This window comes from Gallus gallus, chromosome 1, assembly GCF_016699485.2.
Source record: "Gallus gallus isolate bGalGal1 chromosome 1, bGalGal1.mat.broiler.GRCg7b, whole genome shotgun sequence".
NCBI lineage: Eukaryota > Metazoa > Chordata > Aves > Galliformes > Phasianidae > Gallus > Gallus gallus.
Genome location: NC_052532.1, coordinates 147,030,031 through 147,048,507, shown reverse-complemented (window position 1 = coordinate 147,048,507; position 18,477 = coordinate 147,030,031). Strand labels below are relative to the sequence as shown.

The 18,477-nt window shown below is 37.0% G+C and overlaps 1 protein-coding gene across 1 annotated transcript in view; it reads left to right on the top strand.

Moving 5' to 3' along the window:
* GPC6 (glypican 6) overlaps positions 1–18,477 on the top strand; it is a 736,111-nt gene that overhangs the window by 207,063 nt on the left and 510,571 nt on the right. Inside the window, exon 2 of the mRNA XM_040653781.2 lies at positions 16,072–16,230. Coding sequence (XP_040509715.1) covers positions 16,072–16,230 — 159 coding nt within the window. The remainder of the gene's footprint in view (positions 1–16,071; positions 16,231–18,477) is intronic.

Here is an 18,477-nt window from a genome sequence, read left to right as displayed (position 1 = left end):
GAAACTTAGGCAGATCAAAACTAAATATGATCTTAGCTTGACTGTGTGAAGCAAAACTGGTGAACTTTATTCATTTCTGAGTGGTAGAATTAAAGTGCAGAAATGACCATTCGGTGCTATGTGAGTATTTAATCAAGTAAGATGGTGTCAGTCCAAGACAACCATATTTCTTTGATTGATCACACTTTCACCTGTTTACACATTGTTCACTGTATTACCTCTACCCTGTATCTAATTAAACTGTTCTGCTAACACAGCCCTTTGTAGGTGGAATTCTGCAACACTCAGAAACCTGATTTGCTAATAAAGTAACTTACAATATCAGATAGATCATTTTATACTTTGTATGTATTTTGTCAGACATGTCTTAGATGATATTTTGACTTTGAATGGTACATCAAATTAGCATTAAATCTCTGCTTTCTGATTCTCTTTTAGAAATCTATATTCACAGATCTGTAGCTTGACATGAGGTACACAGTATCTGCCTTTAAAAATGCAGAGAGCTCTGTTCATATCTTTACTCTGGAATTCATTCCTCGAGGGAACAGCTTGGCTAAAGCCTTGAATCTATTTTGTATTATTTATTTTATCTTCTTTAGCTGAATGTTAACTTCAAATTATTATTTTATGATCACATTATTGTGGGACCTTACAAGATTTTGTCTCTAGCATATGTGCCTAAGTCTTGCTAGTGTAAGATTACTGTGTTGCATTGGGCAAAATATTGTCAGCAGGTCAACAGAGGAGATCCTTATCTGCTCTTCAGCACTGATGAGGCTACATCCAGAGTACTGTGCTCAGTGCTGGACAAGAGAGTCCAATGAAGGGTTATGAAGATGATTAAAAGACTACAGCATCTCTCCTGTGAGGAGAGGCTGAGAGAGTTGAAACTGTTCAGGCTGCAGAAGAGCAGAAACATCGTAATATTTAAATATCGTAAGGGAGAGAGGAAAGGAGATGGAGCCAGGCTCTCTTCAGTAATGCTCAGTTACAGGATAAGAGGCAATGGGCAAAAAATGGAACACAAGGAGTTCCCTTTGAACATCAGTTCAGAGTTGTCTCCTGTGTGGATGATGGCACACTGTCACAGGTTGCCCAGAGAGGTTGTGGAGTCTCCCTCCTTGGAGATCTTGAAAACCTGTCTCGACGTGGTGCTGATCAAGTGACAGAAGGTGAACATACATGAACAGGAGGGTGGCATCTAAAACTGCCTTCCAAACTTAATCATTCAGTGATTCTGTGATGTAAAAAAAAAAAAAAAAAAAAAAAAAAAAAAAAAAAAAAAAAAAAAAAGTTAATCATAATAGTAATAATAGTTTCAGATTACTATAGGAATTGAAACTTTTTATCACTCAGTATTTCTAGTTTCTTGCAATAGAAGTGCCTTAGGTATCACAAGAAAAAGGAGCTAAGTGCAGATGCTGAGATTGATGCTTTCTTAGCTATCTTAGGTTTCATTACAGGGGTTCTTTTGGCTGAATTTATATCCAGATTATGTACAAGTAGTCATTGAAGTGTGACCACAGATTTATAAGTTATAATGATGAAAGACTGAAGCAAGGACTTCTGATAACATGATGCATGAACCATTGTAGTTAATTTTATCCCGAATAAAACTTCACTCAAAAGCCAGTATGTTTCATTCATTTTCTATCCTACTTAGTCAATGAAAAAAAACCAAAACAAAACTAGGACTGGCATTCTTGCATGCAGTTCATGATCAACTGTGGGGCTTTGTATATTTCTGAGAAATTATTAGAAAAGGGGAATCAATAATTCAATAATCAATCAGCAATCAATAATAATTTAATTATTTTAATTGAGATTAAATGATAATTATATACTTCTATTGCTGAATTTTACTTTCATTGCTGTTTATAGATGAGTAACTTCAGCTATGTGAGTAATGTAATGAATGGAATACACTTGGGATGTGGCAACTCTGGATGTATGTACAGGCTGGGGAACAAGAGGCTGGAGAGCAGCCCCACAGAAGTGTTATCTGGAGGTCTTGGTTGATGACAAATTGAAACAAGTGAACAATGTAACCTCACAGCCAAAAGGACCAACTATACCCTGGGCTGCACCAAGGCCAACACTGCCAGCTGGGTGAGGGAAGAGGTTGTCCTACTCTGCTCTGAACTGGTCTAGTCTCACCCTGAGCACTGGGTGCAGGTTTGGATACCATAATGTAAGAAGTAAGAAGGACATAAAACTATTAGAAAATTCCCAAAGGAGTGCTGTGAAGAAGATGAAGAGTCTAGAGGACAAGATATAGAAGGAGAGACTGAAATCACTTGGCTTGCTCAGCATAGAGAAGATACTGAGAGGAGGCCTCCTGGCATCCTACAGTTTCCTCTCAAGGGGAGTGGAGGGGCAGCACTGATCTCCTCTCTCTGGAGGCAGTGACAGGGCCTGAGGGAACAGCATGAAGCTGCATCAGGGGTCAAGGGTTAGAAAAAGGTGAGGTCAGTGAGGGCAGTGAGCATGGAACAGTGCGCCCAAGGCAGTGGGCATGGCCCAGGTTGCCTGAGTTCATGGTTCATTTGGATAATGCTCTCAGATGTAGGGTTTGAATTTTGGGTAGTCCTGTGTGCAGCCCGGAGCTGGACTCCATGATTCTTGTGCACCTCTTCCAACTTGGAATACTCTATGTAACTTCTAGGTGCTGAAATTATTATTATTATTATTATTATTATCATTATCATTATCGTTATTATTGCTGAAGTTTATTTTAAACTTCAGCAATAGATAGCTCTTCATATTTGAGAAAGCAATGTTAACTTAAGGTAAAAAGTTACTTTACAAATTGTTAGACAGTAGTAAATAATAAATGATAGCAAGGAGTAGGTCTAGATGGCTGTTTCATGGCTTATTTTCTTAGTTTTTTATATAAAATTTTAGAATTGTGTCATGAGACTATGCAGTATTAATTTTGGATGATAACTCCATTATGATACAATTTTAGTTTTAGATACTTTATTTATAACCATACTGGCAGAATGTTAAACCTACTCAGTCCTGCTATACTGTTTTGAAAAATCATGAAAAGAGACTGGGAATGTTCCTAAAGTGATGTTGAAAGAATGCAAGTAGTAATCTGATTCTTCCTTATCAGCTAAAATTGGCATTGATAATTCAATCACTCAGGAAGTAAATTTGCATTTGGCAGAAAATGGTTGGAAACATCTGTACAAGTGCTCAAAACTGCTGCTGTGCTGAATGGGCATAGAAAATAGCCCAAAAGTTTCAAAGAGTATTCATTAAACGCAGCACTCATTAAGTGATCTTTAAAATTCACCGAATTAATTACATTGCTTTGAAGTCACCTCAAATACAGATTCTTTTCTTTGAAAAGAGGACACATGGGAAAACTTTAATAAAATGCTTTTGTATTTTCTATTTAATGGAAAATGTGTAGAATTTGCTTTGCCTTTATTTTACACATAGCTTTTGGATGAGTTAATAGCACCTGCACAGAATTTTCCTCATTATAAAACTATAAATCTCCTTTAAAATCATAAAGAGTTGTGAAAGCTATTAACTAGTAATATATTGTATGTATTAGGACCATGAAACCCTAGTTTCTAATTTAGAAAAGTGCCAACACAGAAGAAGAGGTTATTTACTGGCAGATGTGTATAGTTTTGTACATCTTTTACATTCTGAATTCATTGTGTTGTTGACTATGTCTTAGCTTTACAGAACCAGATTTGTTTCATTATCACATAAACGCAGACTAATCATGATTTATTTATTTATTTATTTTGTCATAGCAGCACCCAAACTTGACTACGAATTTTCTAAAAATGTTTTCAACTGTTCCATAGGAGGAAGGTTTATTTTTTCATTATATGCACTTAATTACATATGTAATTCTTTGCAAGCACTCATCATTTCTATCTAGAATTTTTTCTAACGAGTTTTGAAGGCTGACTGTTTAAATCACTACCCCAGACCAAGTTTCATCTCCTGGTAAATCATTATTGACCCTAACCAAACCAGAAAAGAGGCACACAAATAGATATTCAAGGTTTGTAACACAGTTTTGCAGTGACTTGAAAACATAGAAATAGAAGGGCTGTTCCTTGCGACAGTTTATGTAGCTATCAGTGGAAAACTTCCTTTAGGTGCTTTATCCAGTTTATCAGATAAATTAACACCACCACAGCTTCGTTTTTGATTTTTTCTTTTTAAATTACTGTCATTGCCCTTACTTGTCAAGGAGACAGATACCCTAAAAGACTGGAAAAGAAAATTGTATGTTGTCCACATTTACAGTTTATTAGATGTATCCCTTAACTGAACCTTGTCAGTCACTTTTTATAACTGAATTTGAGATACACAAGTAAAATTAAATATATATGACCTCCTATAGATAGCCAATAATGACAGTGATATGGAAAATAGTTTGAGATCCATTAGGACATTTTCTAAACAGAGGATTCTCTTTGGATAATATCCTTTCGTAGTATGAATGGTGAAGTGCTCAAAATAAATAAGGTTGGAGGGCCTTGACAACTTTATAGAAAATTGCTTGTTTAATCATAATGAAGAACAATGAACAAGCCTCATCAAGGACAACATGGTGACTATCAGACCAAGCTCACAATGTTTTTTTCAAATAGCAAAAAACAAACAAACAAAACAAAACTTCTTGATTTAAATGTTTCCATGTTTTTTTTCAGTTAAAAATTTCAGTTCAAGAATATAGTTACATAAGAGCAGACTTCATGTTTAGACGAGGATTTTTTTTTTCACGTTGATCTTTACTCGCAAAGGTCAAACCTTTAACATGATAACACTTGAAGGGCAAGAAACAGTGTTCCATTCAGTTATTGATTTTAAATACCCCGAGCCTTGTCATGTATCTAAGGCCAGAGAAGGCACTGACGAAAGGGCTGTAGTAAAAAGAGCTAAAAACTTAGTCTTCTTTTAGTGGATGGAAAAGAAATAAGACAGAAAAAAACAATAGAAATAACAATAGAATCGCATCTCAGATGCTACTGGGAGCAGTGGAAATCTGCAATTTTTGCAGAGTATGCTCCTATTCTTTCTTTTAAAAAGCTTACATTTTCCTTTTGGCAGTGATTTGTGTGACTAGCTGATATTATAGAAGCACAGTTGCTGTTAATTAGAATAAGTTAAAAGTTTTCAGAGCAAACACAGTTATGCTGGAAGACACTGATTACAGAATTCTGATTACAGAATACTGTAACCATTTTTTTTCCTGACAGGCTGCTGGATTGTCCAGTTTGTAGTACCTGCAGTGCAATGTATGCCTGCCTTGTGTCCTCCTTCAGGATCTCTTAAAGTCAGTGGTAATGTCATGACAGCTTTGCCAGAGTCCCTGAATTCAAAGTCCTTTGGCCTCTGAAGGACACTACATTAATCAAAGGTTCTGGATCTTTGAAAAAGGGCCAAGGACTTGTTTAACTACTGTAATTCAAGATTCATTTTGTACAGAGGGTATTAGCTAAAAGAAACATGTGCAAGACCCTTCCAACTGAAAACATGAAAACACGGTTCATTTGCTGAGCTTATTTTTTCTAGTGGTGCAGGTATAGCCTTTGGATGCACAGGGATGGGTACGATACCCTGACAACTTTGCCTGAACCGGAGGCTGAGTGTATATCTATATCTTTTCATAAAAAATCTGGAACCACAGAGGATTTAGCCTGGGTACCATAACAGAAAAATGACAGAGCCAAAATTAGGAAGCCTTCAAGTCTTCCTGTACCTATACTTCTTCCTCCTGTGTGAGCTAGTATCCTCTCTCACTGAAGAAGTCATTTCAGCAATATTTACTTGGATAGCAGTGTGCAGAAAAATATCTGAGTTACTAAATTGCATGAGGTTTACTGTGGGAGATTACAGAACATTCTGTTTTACACCTTTAGGAAATAACTACTTATTTCTATAGCTCTGAGACCTCGTACTCCTCATCATGGAAGGAGATGTCACAGGCAATAAACAACTAGCAAAAGAAAGGCACTGTTCTTGTAACATTGTCTTCACCCATCTGGCACACTGAGTGCCAGTGATGCCTGGGAGTCAACTCTCTTAGTCACTCTGGGTAAATTCTCTTGTGTACCAACAAACTCTACAAGCAGAATATACACATCTTAAGATCACAAATTGATCATTTTCTGGTTACTATACATGATTGAATACTAGGAATAATGAGCCATGATGCAAAGCAGAAGTACAATCAGTGATGAGACACCCAGTAACTCTCCTGTGGCAGGGCAGTCATCAGTCAGGCTGAGCATCATAGAATCAAAGAATCATACACTCATAGAATGGTTTGGGTTGGAAGGAACCTTTAGGATCATCTAGTTCCAGCCCCCCTGCTACAGGCAGGGACATCTCCCACCAGACCAAGTTGCTCAAGGCCCCATCCATCCTGGCCTTGAATGCTTCCAGGGAGGGGGCATTCACAACCTCTCTGGGCAACCTGTTCCAGTGTCTCACCATCCTCACACTAAAGAATTTCTTCTAGTATCTAGTCTAAATCTACCCTCTTCTCATTTAAAACCATTTCTCCTCATTCTGCCTCTAACTGTCCTTGTAAACAGTTCCTCCCCAGCTTTCTTGTAGGCCCCTTTCAGGTGCTGCAAGGCCTCTATAAGGTCCCTCCAAAGCCTTCTCTTCTCCAGGCTCTCTCAGCCTGTCCTTGTAGGGGACGTGCTCCAGCCCTCTGACCCTTTTCATGGTCCTCCTCTGGACCTGCTCCAGCAGCCTGATGTCTTTCTTTTGTTTGGGATCCCAGAACTGGATGCAGTACTTCAGGTGGGGTCTCATGAGTGCAGAGTAAAGGGGCAGAATCACCTCCCTTGGCCTATTCGTCATGCTTCTTTAGATAGATCCCAGGATACAGTTGGCCTTCTGGGCTGCAGGCACACATTGCCAGCCCATGTTGAGTCTTTCATCAACTGACACTCCAAGTACTTTTCCTCAGGGCTACTCTCAAGCCATTCATCACCTACATCTGTATTTGCCATTGGGAGTATGTGTTGATCATCCTTTCTCTGAATATCCTTAAAATTACTGATGTTTCATGGTGTTTTTTATCTTCCAGTGTCAGGATCATCTTCTTGAATCCTCCAACTCTCACAATGTTGTTAGCTGTTTTCCTTCTCATACCTCTCATGGCTTTTGCATAGACTTTAGCAGACTTTCTCATACTGTAGCAGTAATTAGATACATAAAACTTAGACAAGTTCATACAGCAAGGACAACCAAATGGACAAATTCCAGAGGTTTTGCTCCTGCAAATTAATAGGTACACCTTAAGCAAATACTATGTCAGAACTCTGAGGTCTTTATAAGTTATAGCCTCCCCTTTTACACTCTTTTTTCCATAAGCAAGGGAAGTAAGGAAAGCAGGAAGTTAAAAGGCTGAGCTGAGTTCTGTGATTAGGCTGTAGAGTATCTCAATGAAGAACTTAGCAGAAAAAAACTGAAGTTTTATTACCAAAGTATCTAGTATAACCTTAATCTAAGACCAACACAATGTATCTTGTAGTTGTCTTTGTGGACTGTTTCTACAAATGAAACTACAGGAAACTGTGTCATAATGAATCAGAAGACAGGAAAGTAGGTTTATCTGTCTAATGTTAGTATGAAAAGGTTTTCTCAGGCTGACCATAGCTATATGGATAAGGGAAGAGCACTGTTAAGGAACTCTTAAACTGATGCTGCTACATTTAGCATTTTAGAAACATGAATTTTATACATGATGATAATAGTGTTCCACAGGAATCTGCATGGCTTCGGAGCACAATCAGATGAAACAATTGTAGCTCATGCAGCTTTAAGTTTTGCTGCATGTATAATAGTAATGATGTTAACTTGTTTTGGGCCTGTCTTTGAGGACTCAGTTTGGCAGTACAGCGTGCTTGATTAAGCTCAGGCAACACCACTCTGTTGTATTTCTATGGATACTTGAACTAAACCATGTAAATCTGTCTGTGATGCATCACAGGATGCAATTGCATCTTTGAATTTCATTGTTATGTGATACATATTGATTAAAATCTTAATAATACCATAATTGTGTAAAACATTATCCCGTTTTCTTAATAATTTTTTTTTTTCTGAGTACAACAGAAATACAAAACATGTTTGCCCTGTGCTTTATGGTTATGGTAAAGCAATATGCTGCTTGTATTCACCTTCTCACTGTAATGGTATAAAAGATATTTCTGCTATTATAGTAGGGGACAGCAAAAGTCAGTTGGTGGGGAGGAGAAGTTGGCTGCTGTTCCCTGATGGAAACATGCTTTGAAATCATAAAATTGCAACCATCTAAGCAGTAAGATGATGAAACTATATGGTGCTGAATCACAGCCTTACAGTTTGCTTTCCACAATGCAGTGAGCAAAATGCCTGTAATACACCCCCTGAGAGGTAACTAAAGAGTCTTCTCACAAATGGTGTGATCAAAAACCAATTGTCTGGCAATGTATGCTTGGAAAATAGAATGAACCTGAGTGTGGGAGTAGTGGTACTGCTTCTAGTAGTTTAGTTAGGAAGGCTCTAGGGACTTCAGCCCTTTCTTTAACATCTGTGTAGTCCTACTCTGAACAGGTTTGCCTTGGCCTCTGCTTCTGTAACTTATTACTGAGGGCTTCCCAAGGACAACAGGGTCAGGGCCTCTTGTAAATGAATGTTCCCTGTGGGACTCATAATGAAGAGACTGTTAACTAATTATCGGTCTGTTTGGAAGGCATTCATTTTTTAATTGACCTCAAAACACTCAAGGAACAAAGAAAATCCGATGAAAGATGATTTGGATCCAGGGCAAACAAATGAGTCATTTTCTTTTATAGGGTAGTTGCACACGTTTATTGGAGCCCACTGGACATGCAAGTTTTGCAAGCTCAGTGTTCCAGTGATTAAAACTAGGGGAGTCATATTTGACAATGTAATCTGTATCTTACAGACAGCTTTCCCTCCCTTCTGTCAGCTGCTGTTGTTTTCTGTGCAAATACTGCTTCCATCATCACTTGACAGGCCAATATTACAAAGGAATTAATTTAAATCGTAATCTGTAGCCTTTCACTTTAAGTAAGAAAGTTTGATTCTATGACTTGAATGTCAGGTACAATTTTACAGAGGCTTCTTGCAGGGCTGTTATACTCCACAGAGGAGATAATTACAAATTCAGAAGAAGCTTTGGGACTTTTGGTTAGAGGTCAGTTTTGTCCAAAAAATGTTTTCATTTTCACTATTTGAATAGTGGCTAGGGTGATGATGAGGTAATCATGTTTATAATTTAGTTTGAACTGCAAAATAATTTATTTATTACTATTTTAAACATTTTGGGTGTTCTTTTTTTTCAGTTTAATATAATTGTAAGCTAAATTATTCAATAATAGCACTTTCTCTTCACATATATGAGTGACAGAAGATACAAATATTGGAAGAAAATAGTTTTCCAGAATAGAAAAAATGATAATATGGTCATAAAGAGTTCTCATAAGCTCTGCATTTCACCCATGGAGCACTTAAGTAATTGAAAACTTTGAAAAGCAGGTGAGCAGAAACATAAATCACCAGTACAAAAAAAGATCAAAATCTCAAGAGACTAAGCAAGGATTAAAGGTGAATAAGAGTTTGACTTTTTAAAGTAATTGGAAATATATATGTATATATATATATATGGAGAAATATTAAATCCAGAAACAAAACAACAGCAAATCCAGAGAGCTAAGAAATAAGAAGCTGCAAGTGATATAGTAAATTATACTACTTTGTCCACAAAGGACTGAATATGAGCATGTCTGAAGCAGATCTATGAAGGCAATTTTTGTAATTGTAAAAAAACGTAGATAATAAGGAAGCCCAATCACATTAGTCTAATCGGCAATATGAAGGAGGGGAAGCGATCTTTAATTCCTTCAGACTCTATCAATGCCTACAGTGTCCAAGTTTGAAAGTATACCTTGCATTTACCCATGCTATTTATTAACTTTTATTCATTACTGGACTTAAGAAGCAGTGAGGTGACTATATGTTTCAACTATCACCAGTCCTACAGTTTGTCCTATCATGCTGGGGCCAGTACTCTTTAATATCTTCATCAATGACATTAGCGGTGGGGTCAAGCGCAGTCTTGAGCAACTTTGCTGATGACATGAACCAGTGGGGTGACATCGACTCACTAGAGGGATGGGATGCCATCCTAGACAGGTTTGACATAGATAGGCTTGAGCAGTGGACCCAGGTGAACTTCATGAGGTTCAACAAATCCAAATGCAAGGTCTTGCACCTTGGTCAAGGCAAGCCCCATTACCAGTACAGGCTGGGGGAGGAAAGGATTGAGTGCAACTCTGCTGAAAAATACCTGGGGGGAACAGTGGGTGGCAAGCTGGACATGAGTCAGCAATATGCCCTTGCAGCCCAGAAAGCCAACTGTGTCCTGGGCTACATTAAAGAAAGCATGGCCAGCAAGGCAAGGGAGGTGATCCTGCCCTTCTACTCTGCACTGGTGAGGCCTCACCTGCAGTGCTGCATCCAGATGTGGGGTCCTCAGTACAGGAAATGCATAGACCTGTTGGAGCATGTCTGGAGAAGGGCCACAAAAATGATCCATGGAATGGAAATACAAGGACAAGCTGAGAGAGCTGAGGCTCTTCAGCCTGGAGAAAAGAAGACTCCAAGGTGACCTGATAGAAGCTTTTCAGTATCTAATGTGGAGCTACAGGAAAGAAGGGGACAGACTCTTTAGCAGTGTGTGTGGTGATAGAACAAAGGGAAATGGTTTAAACTTGAGGAGGGTAGATTTTAGATTTAGGTTGGATACAAGTTAAAAATCTATTACAGTGAGGGTGGTGAGGCACTGGAACAGGTTGCCCAGTGATGTGGTGGGTGCCCTGTCCCTGGGGATTTTCAAGGTGAGGCTGATCAGGCCCTGGGCAACCTGATCTAGCTGTGGATGTCCCTGTTCATTGCAGGGGAGTTGGACTCGATGCCCTCAGAGGTCCTTCCAACTCTAAGGATTCTATGATTCTGTAGACAAAACAATATCATAACAATATGGTAAGATGCACATTTCTCCTCCTTTCTTTTCCTTTTCTATATGATTAGGATAGAAACTATAAAATACTGACTGCCTCAGAAAGAATAGAGGGTTATGTAACATGCTGTGAGGAAACATCAAACTGCAATATATATTAATATATAATACATTTTATTAAATGCTTTATTACATTTTAAAGAAACATTGTAGCAAAAATACCAAATTCACCTGCAGATCTTGCCAATTTGGATCATGTGAGGACAGGTGTGAGATTACAGTGTTAATAAAACTGAAATTGAATACTGAATCTCTGAATATCAGAAGATGAATTTCAAGTTGGAAATTGATTTGATTTATATAATATAGGACACAAAAAGAGATATGTCTATCACCATCTTTAGTTGGAAATGGTTAGTTAGAAGAGTTGTGGTAAGTTGTTGGTAATTGCTGAGTTTGTACTTATTTAGTCTGAAAAAATCCCGGTAGCTACATTCTGTCACAAATAGTGATGGGACACAGTTTACCACAGGGAAAGCCTAGTCAGCTATGTCCAATGCCACTTGTGCCATCCAAAATCTTTGCTAAAATTAGCATATATTTTTAGATCATATGAAGTTTTCCAGGGCAAGAATTGGTACACTAGCTGTGAGTACATATTCATATATCATATCTCATCATATTCATTGATGATGATATGATCATATGATATCTCATCATATATTCATATTCATATATTCATTCACATATTCAGCCTGCAAAATACTTTATGTGGGTAAATACACAAACCAATAATTAAACTCCCTTCAGAGTAATAGAACAATATACTGCAAAACACAACTGTCAAATGATCCTGCCCAGGAAAGCAGAGGAAGCACAGTCAAATGTAGCCTGCAGAGTTATTTCCAGTCCAAGCAGATTCTATCACGGATGTGCACAAAATAAGGAAAAAGTCCAAATTAGAGCTCATATATCTTACAATAAACAAAAATCTACTTTTGTTTTGAGATAATCAGGACAGCTTTTATTTTTCCAAGGTATTAATGTCTGTTCTAACAGAAGCTGGATGTTACAGAATTACAGAATGGCAGGGGCTGGAAAAGGCCTTAAGATCATAGAGTCCAACCACCCTACTAAAACAAGTTCCCTACAATAAGTTGCACAGGTAGGCATCCAGACAGCTCTTGAATATCTCCATAAAAAGAAGACTCCACAACTTCCCTGGGCAACCTATTCCAGTGTTCCATAACCCTTAGAATAAAGTTCTTCTGCATGTTAGTACAGAACTTCCTATGCTCAAGTTTTAGGTCATTACTATTTGTCCTATTGTTAACTTACTACGTTTAGTAAGAATAAACAGAGAATAATAATCACTGCTTTTAAAAAGCAAATTAGGGTTATTCATACAGAAAGGGTGGCTTGTCAGTGAGTTTCTATTCACCATTTCCAGGAAATGGCCCAAGATTGTCAGTCTTTGGAGCCTGCAGCCACTCGTGATCAGTACAAGCATGACAGAGCTAATGAGCCTCAAATTCTAAAGACTTAGTTGCTTAGTGCACTTGAACATCTCAGACTGATCAGAGGACAAACATTCCATTGCCACAGAGCAAAGGAAATTGTGTTTACTTTATCTGTAATCTGACCTGAGCCTTTCGTGCTGGAAATAGGAAGAGGAAAAAGGCGATCTTGAAACAGAATATAGAGTGGCATGATAATATTTGTTACTATTTCTTTACAAGAAAATTCAGTGAGAACTAGAAATGTTGTCGTTTTTCTTTTTTAAAAAAGGTTATTATAAATTAACAAATTATGATGAAGACAGGTAGTTAGTGTAGATGATTTAGGAAGGCACATTGTTAGGAGAGGAAAGCAATGAGTTGACGTAGAATTTGCGAGAACTTTATGTAATTTTTATGCAAGTTTTTATATGTCAGCAGTTAAAAACTTCATGAATGAATGAATATTCACTGAATTAAAACAAAGAAACATAACGAAAATACAAGCAAAGGTAGAAAAAAAAAGTACAGCAGAAATCTGAATTAGTTTATAGTGCGCAAGTTCGATTTTAAAGTAAATTGGTAAGTAGTTTTTGTAGTAAATTAAGACCATTAAAAAAAAAAAAAAAGCAAGAGTAAAATTAACACTGGTAAAAAATCGACTGTTTTACTGAATTCAGTATAATTTAGTGTGTCATAATATTCAGCATAACATAGCACCTGTTGCAGTTTAACCCAGTAGGAAGCTAAATACCATACAGCCACTCTATCCCTCCCCTACCGTGGTACAAGAGAAAGATTGGAAAAAAGGCAATACTTGTGGGTTGAGATAAAGACAGTTTAATAGGGCAGAAAAGTAAAATAATAATTATTATAGTTAACAGAGTGTACAAAACAAGTGATGTACAGTGCAAATTCTCACCACTTGCTGATCAATGCAGAGGAGGTCCTCACACAGCAGTCCCCTCCTCTAGACAGCTCCCCCAGTTTTATTCTTCAGCATGACACCAAATGGTATAGAATATCCCTTTGTCTGGTTTCGGTCAACTGTCCTGGTTTTCTCCTCTCCCTGCCCCTTGTGCACCCCACTGGAAGGACACCAAGAGAAGTAGGAATGTCCTTGGCTGTATGTAACCACTGCTCAACAACAACTAAAACATCACTGTGAGATCAACATCATTCTCATCTTAAATCCAAAATACAGCACCATTCCAGGTACTAGGAAAGAAATTAGCTCTATCCCAATTGAAATCAGAACAACTTAAAAATCTAGACCTACAATGTTACTCAGTAAGCACAGTGCCTTGATGACGAGCATTAGTTCCTTTGGTAGACTGGCAGTTCTGGAAAGCAGAGAGCCAGATGGAAGAGAAAAAAATAATAGGAAATGAATAGAGGAAATAAAACTGAAATGTATTAAAATTCATGACTGCAACAACACTAAAGGACGCTGTCTTTGCAGAAAGTGTGAACTACCACTGTGGCTTTAACTGGAAGTATACATTTTCCCAGTGCTTCCTTAGAAAAGCTGCTGGGTATGTGTAAGAAGGGGGGGGGGGGGGGGGGGGAGTCAGACATACGAGTAACGGTATGTGTATTTTACTTAATCAAGCATACAACACTGCTTCCAAAGACACCATATTTCAGCTTTTCTTGTGCTTCTGATGTCTAACAAAAACTCAGAACATTGTGTTACTAAAAGAAAATTTACTGTGTCTTCATATGCCATCTCCTCAGTTGTTTGTTACCTGTTGAATAATTTCTGTTTAATGTGACAGTGGCATAGAGTCTAAACCAAGCTTTGTTTTGTTTTGTTTTGTTTTGCCACCATCTTTTATGTTTGACAGCAGTTGGCTCATTGGCTCATGTATTGTTTCTGGCTTAGATGCACGATCTAGAGAATGGAGAAGAATTGTGTTATTGCATTGGGAGAGCACTGCAGGAAATAATCTTTACAATATTTTGATGGTCACACAAAATCTTTTTTATATAATGGTTCTTTTGCATATGACTGGGACCTGAAGGTACTACTGCAGACCGGTAACTGTTAATAAAATGGTCCTTCCTAAAGATGTATATCTGTGAGATTTTTAAAAAGTTTTGAGATGCTAGAAGTCTCTTAGCATTACGGTTTGTATCTTACAAACTATTGCAGAAAAACAAAATTAAGTCAGGGTAAATGGGTCAGGGTTCAGGAATGACTGAGCTTCAAATCAAAAGACATAGTTTAGAAACTGAAATAAAAATTGAAATAAAGTGACAGCAAACTCCAGACAATGTTTATTCTAAGCATGTACAAACCTTTTTTGATGCTGTTTTCAAAATGACGCAGCAGCTAAATGCATTGCACCCCAGGGAAGTATAAACCTCAGGGCCTGATTCTCCTTGCTACATAATAACAATGGTGAACAGTAGCCTTAAAGTAGATATAAATTGCATTTAAATCTTCTTTATGGCTCAACAGTGATACAAAGGAGCCTTGATATAAATGAGAGTCAGGTCCCCCATATTTATTTAACCCCTGGGCTTTGTATATCATTTTGTTTGCACCTCTAAGAGATTTGCAGAGGGATTTTTAATCAGGATTTGGTGTACAGAAAGCTAAATGTTTTCATTGCTTTACAAGTAGCTTTAATCATACAGGCAGATCATTCTTTTTATTTCTCAAGAGGGAACTGTAGAATTTCTTACCTTCACACAAACTGAGCTAAATATTTCTGACACCCTAGTACAGTGTCAATTGGAAATTCACATTTCATGTAATAACAGACCATTTTAATTTCATGAGCTAAAGAATTGGTTTCCACTTGCAAATTGTACTGAAGAAAGCAATATTGTCAGAAGAACTGGCACAGTGCTTCAAGAGATAAATCTATTGAATTAAATAAGAAGCTTTCATTACCTTTTACACTGCATTTCTGTATAACATAAGCATTAATTAAACTCTTCATTGCTTTCTCCTATTCAGTGGAGCATTTGCTGGGTCTGACAAGAAATGCTGTCCAAGAAAATATGTGGCACCCAAACACAATCATTAAAATACAGTTACTCAAACAGAAGGGAAGGAAGGGGAAAATGGGGAGAATGCATTGGTGCATTTGGAGTAGCAGAACCTATCTACAGAAATATCTAACTTATTATTTTTGAGCTTTGATAGCAAGAAAGCTCTGACATCTCATAGAAGGTCATCTCATTAAGTATTTCTCCAGACATTCTGAATACAAAGAGAAAGCAAGCAATTGTCTTAGGATTTTTAAGTACACATTTGCTTATGTAGAAGGCTTCTTCAGTTCAAGAATCATTTTCATCGTGAGATATTTCTGAAGTATCAGAGCAGCTCTGCGAAGTGTGTCACTCCACCTCCATGGAGAAAGCCCAGATATGGCAAAATTGTTTATTAGGAACAAGTTGTTCCCAGTGAAGTGGTCAAACCTTAAAGATACCTTCATGTAGCCCAAATATCTGAAGTGAAGGTATACGTATATTGGGTTCTGATGTATTCCAATCTGTGTTAAAATATTTCTAATGCCTGTTTTCTTGCAATTCCAGGGGAACATTTGAGAATCTGCCCTCAGGAATATACATGCTGCACCTCAGAAATGGAGGACAAGTTAAGTCAGCAGAGCAAGCTGGAGTTTGAAAATTTGGTGGAGGAGACAAGTCACTTCGTACGCACCACTTTTGTCTCCCGGCACAAGAAGTTTGATGGTAGGCTGCATGTAATTTACTTATTTTCAAGGTTATGAGATTTTAAAAGTTGGTGAACCAGAATGAATTCCAATGTTCTTTTCTTTCCAATTACATATCACATTTGCGGTTGTCAGTTTGACTAAGATAAGGGTTAAGTTACAGCTGGCATGCTTATCAGCCTTATGAGTATTGCCTTTAATTACAATAACATCAAGAATCAAACTGTTAAGTGCCTGCAGGCTTGGCTAATGTTGAAAAAAAAAAAAAGATTAGATATGCATAGGAAGGTTTATAATTTTTGTCTCCTGATTTCAAATGCAAAATTTAGGTTTGCAGTTATGTTCCTTGTTGCAAGATGAACTGTGGATCTCCCATTTTTTTTATTGGAAAGCAGATTTTTAGTGCACTTTTTGTAGCTTTGTGGCCGCAGTGTTTTCCTATGTGATTTTCTTTTGATATGTACAGTCTTGTAGAGTACTTCTGGGGCTTCTGAACAGTCAGGCCTCAATTGCATTTGAGAGGTACATTCATGCAAGCCACTCAGATGCACTGATTATTTATTTATTTATTTATTTATTTTTACTGGAAGGAATTGATAAAGACAGTTTTCAGGTTTTATTTATTTCTAATCAGTTTTGTTTGGCCTGTTTAAGATTCTTGTAAATTTACTAAATACTTGTCTTTAAGAATGAATTGTTTTTGTGGATGTATCCATATTTGCAAGTCACAGTTTATTTGGCTTTTCTTATAAACTGCAGTTTATTAAAGAGCAAAGGAGTTTCAGAATATTCAGTCATGTCTTTAACTATGAAAGAAATATGTACATGTTCAATGTGTCTCTGAGAATCTCTGTGTATGTATAGATAGAAATGACTCTGGCACTGAAAGATGTAAATCATCATTGCAAAGCAGAAGAGCTGCTTCTTTGCATGGAGGTAGAAATCCTATAAACAGACCCTGTCAAGCTGAAAAAAAAAAAACAACCCAGCTAATGGGGTGCATACACATACATAGGAGAGCAGTGGAAATATTGTTCTTGGAGTCAGAAGATTATGTAGAAATTTTGAGATTGCATTCCGAAAAAGTGAATATGTCCCTCACTCTGTGGAGTAATACTGGATGTTCATTTTATCCTACTAAAGATGATGATTTTTCTAATATTATCTCAATATGACACAGAAGGGAACACAAGTTATAGAAGGAGGGAATGGGAAATGTATAACATGAGGAAGTCCTAGAATACCAGAGCAAATGCTAATATAATTTAGAATATGTCCCTAGCCTTTGAAAGGACTTAGTGTGGATGTGGATGGCTGTGCAGTGTCCTGCATTGTGATGCCTTGCATTGTTTATGTGAATCTTGAACTTTCTTGTCCTAAATTTTCAAAACTGTAGTTGTTCTCGAAGGACTTAAAAAAAAAAAAAAAAAAAAAAAAAAAAAAAAAAAAAAACCTAGAGAAAAAGCTAGAGGCTGTGAGCACTGTAACAAGCCTGCAGAGAGAACAGATGTTTGAAAACATCAGCAGCATTTGCAGGGCTTTCCTTGTTTTCTAGAAGAAAAGCAAGAAGATAACTGATGTTTAGTGAACAGTGAGGTTGAATTAAAATGCTGGGCTTGTTTACAGCAGAGTTTAGGTGGTATATTAATTTTTAGGCCATATGCAACATATTTGTTTTGCAATGAACTGAAGTACACGATGACTTTTTTCAGTAACTTGAAAAGCTATAAAAGCATTGTCTTTAGTGATGGTGGGGTATATAGATCAAAGTTGTTGACCTGTTACAAATGTTGTATTTTGGGGTTTTTATTGATCTGCTCTATAGGAATGGACTATATGTGGCTTATCATACATTTTTAAAGGTAATTTGCAATGTGAATTCTCAATACTACCAAAGGGCATTGGAATTTTCTGTGTAGTTTCAGTATTTTAATGATGTTATAAAACTATTTAAAAGTTGTTCACTTTTCATGGAAGAACTATGTTCACTTTTTTCATGGAAAAACTACTTAGTCTTTAAAGAGGGCAAACATTCATGGAAAAATGCATTTATCTAATAGGTCATCTTTCAACATAAAAAAATATCTAGATATTTTTCAGTTTAAAATAGTATGATGTTTTCATGTAAAGCAAATATTAGATTGTTAGATAACTTTTATATTTTAATTCTTCCTGATCATCTCTTTTTGTTTTATTTTCATTAGGGAGTTTGAGGAAGTTCTGATGCATGACTGTACACCACAAATAATAAAACAAATACAGCCAT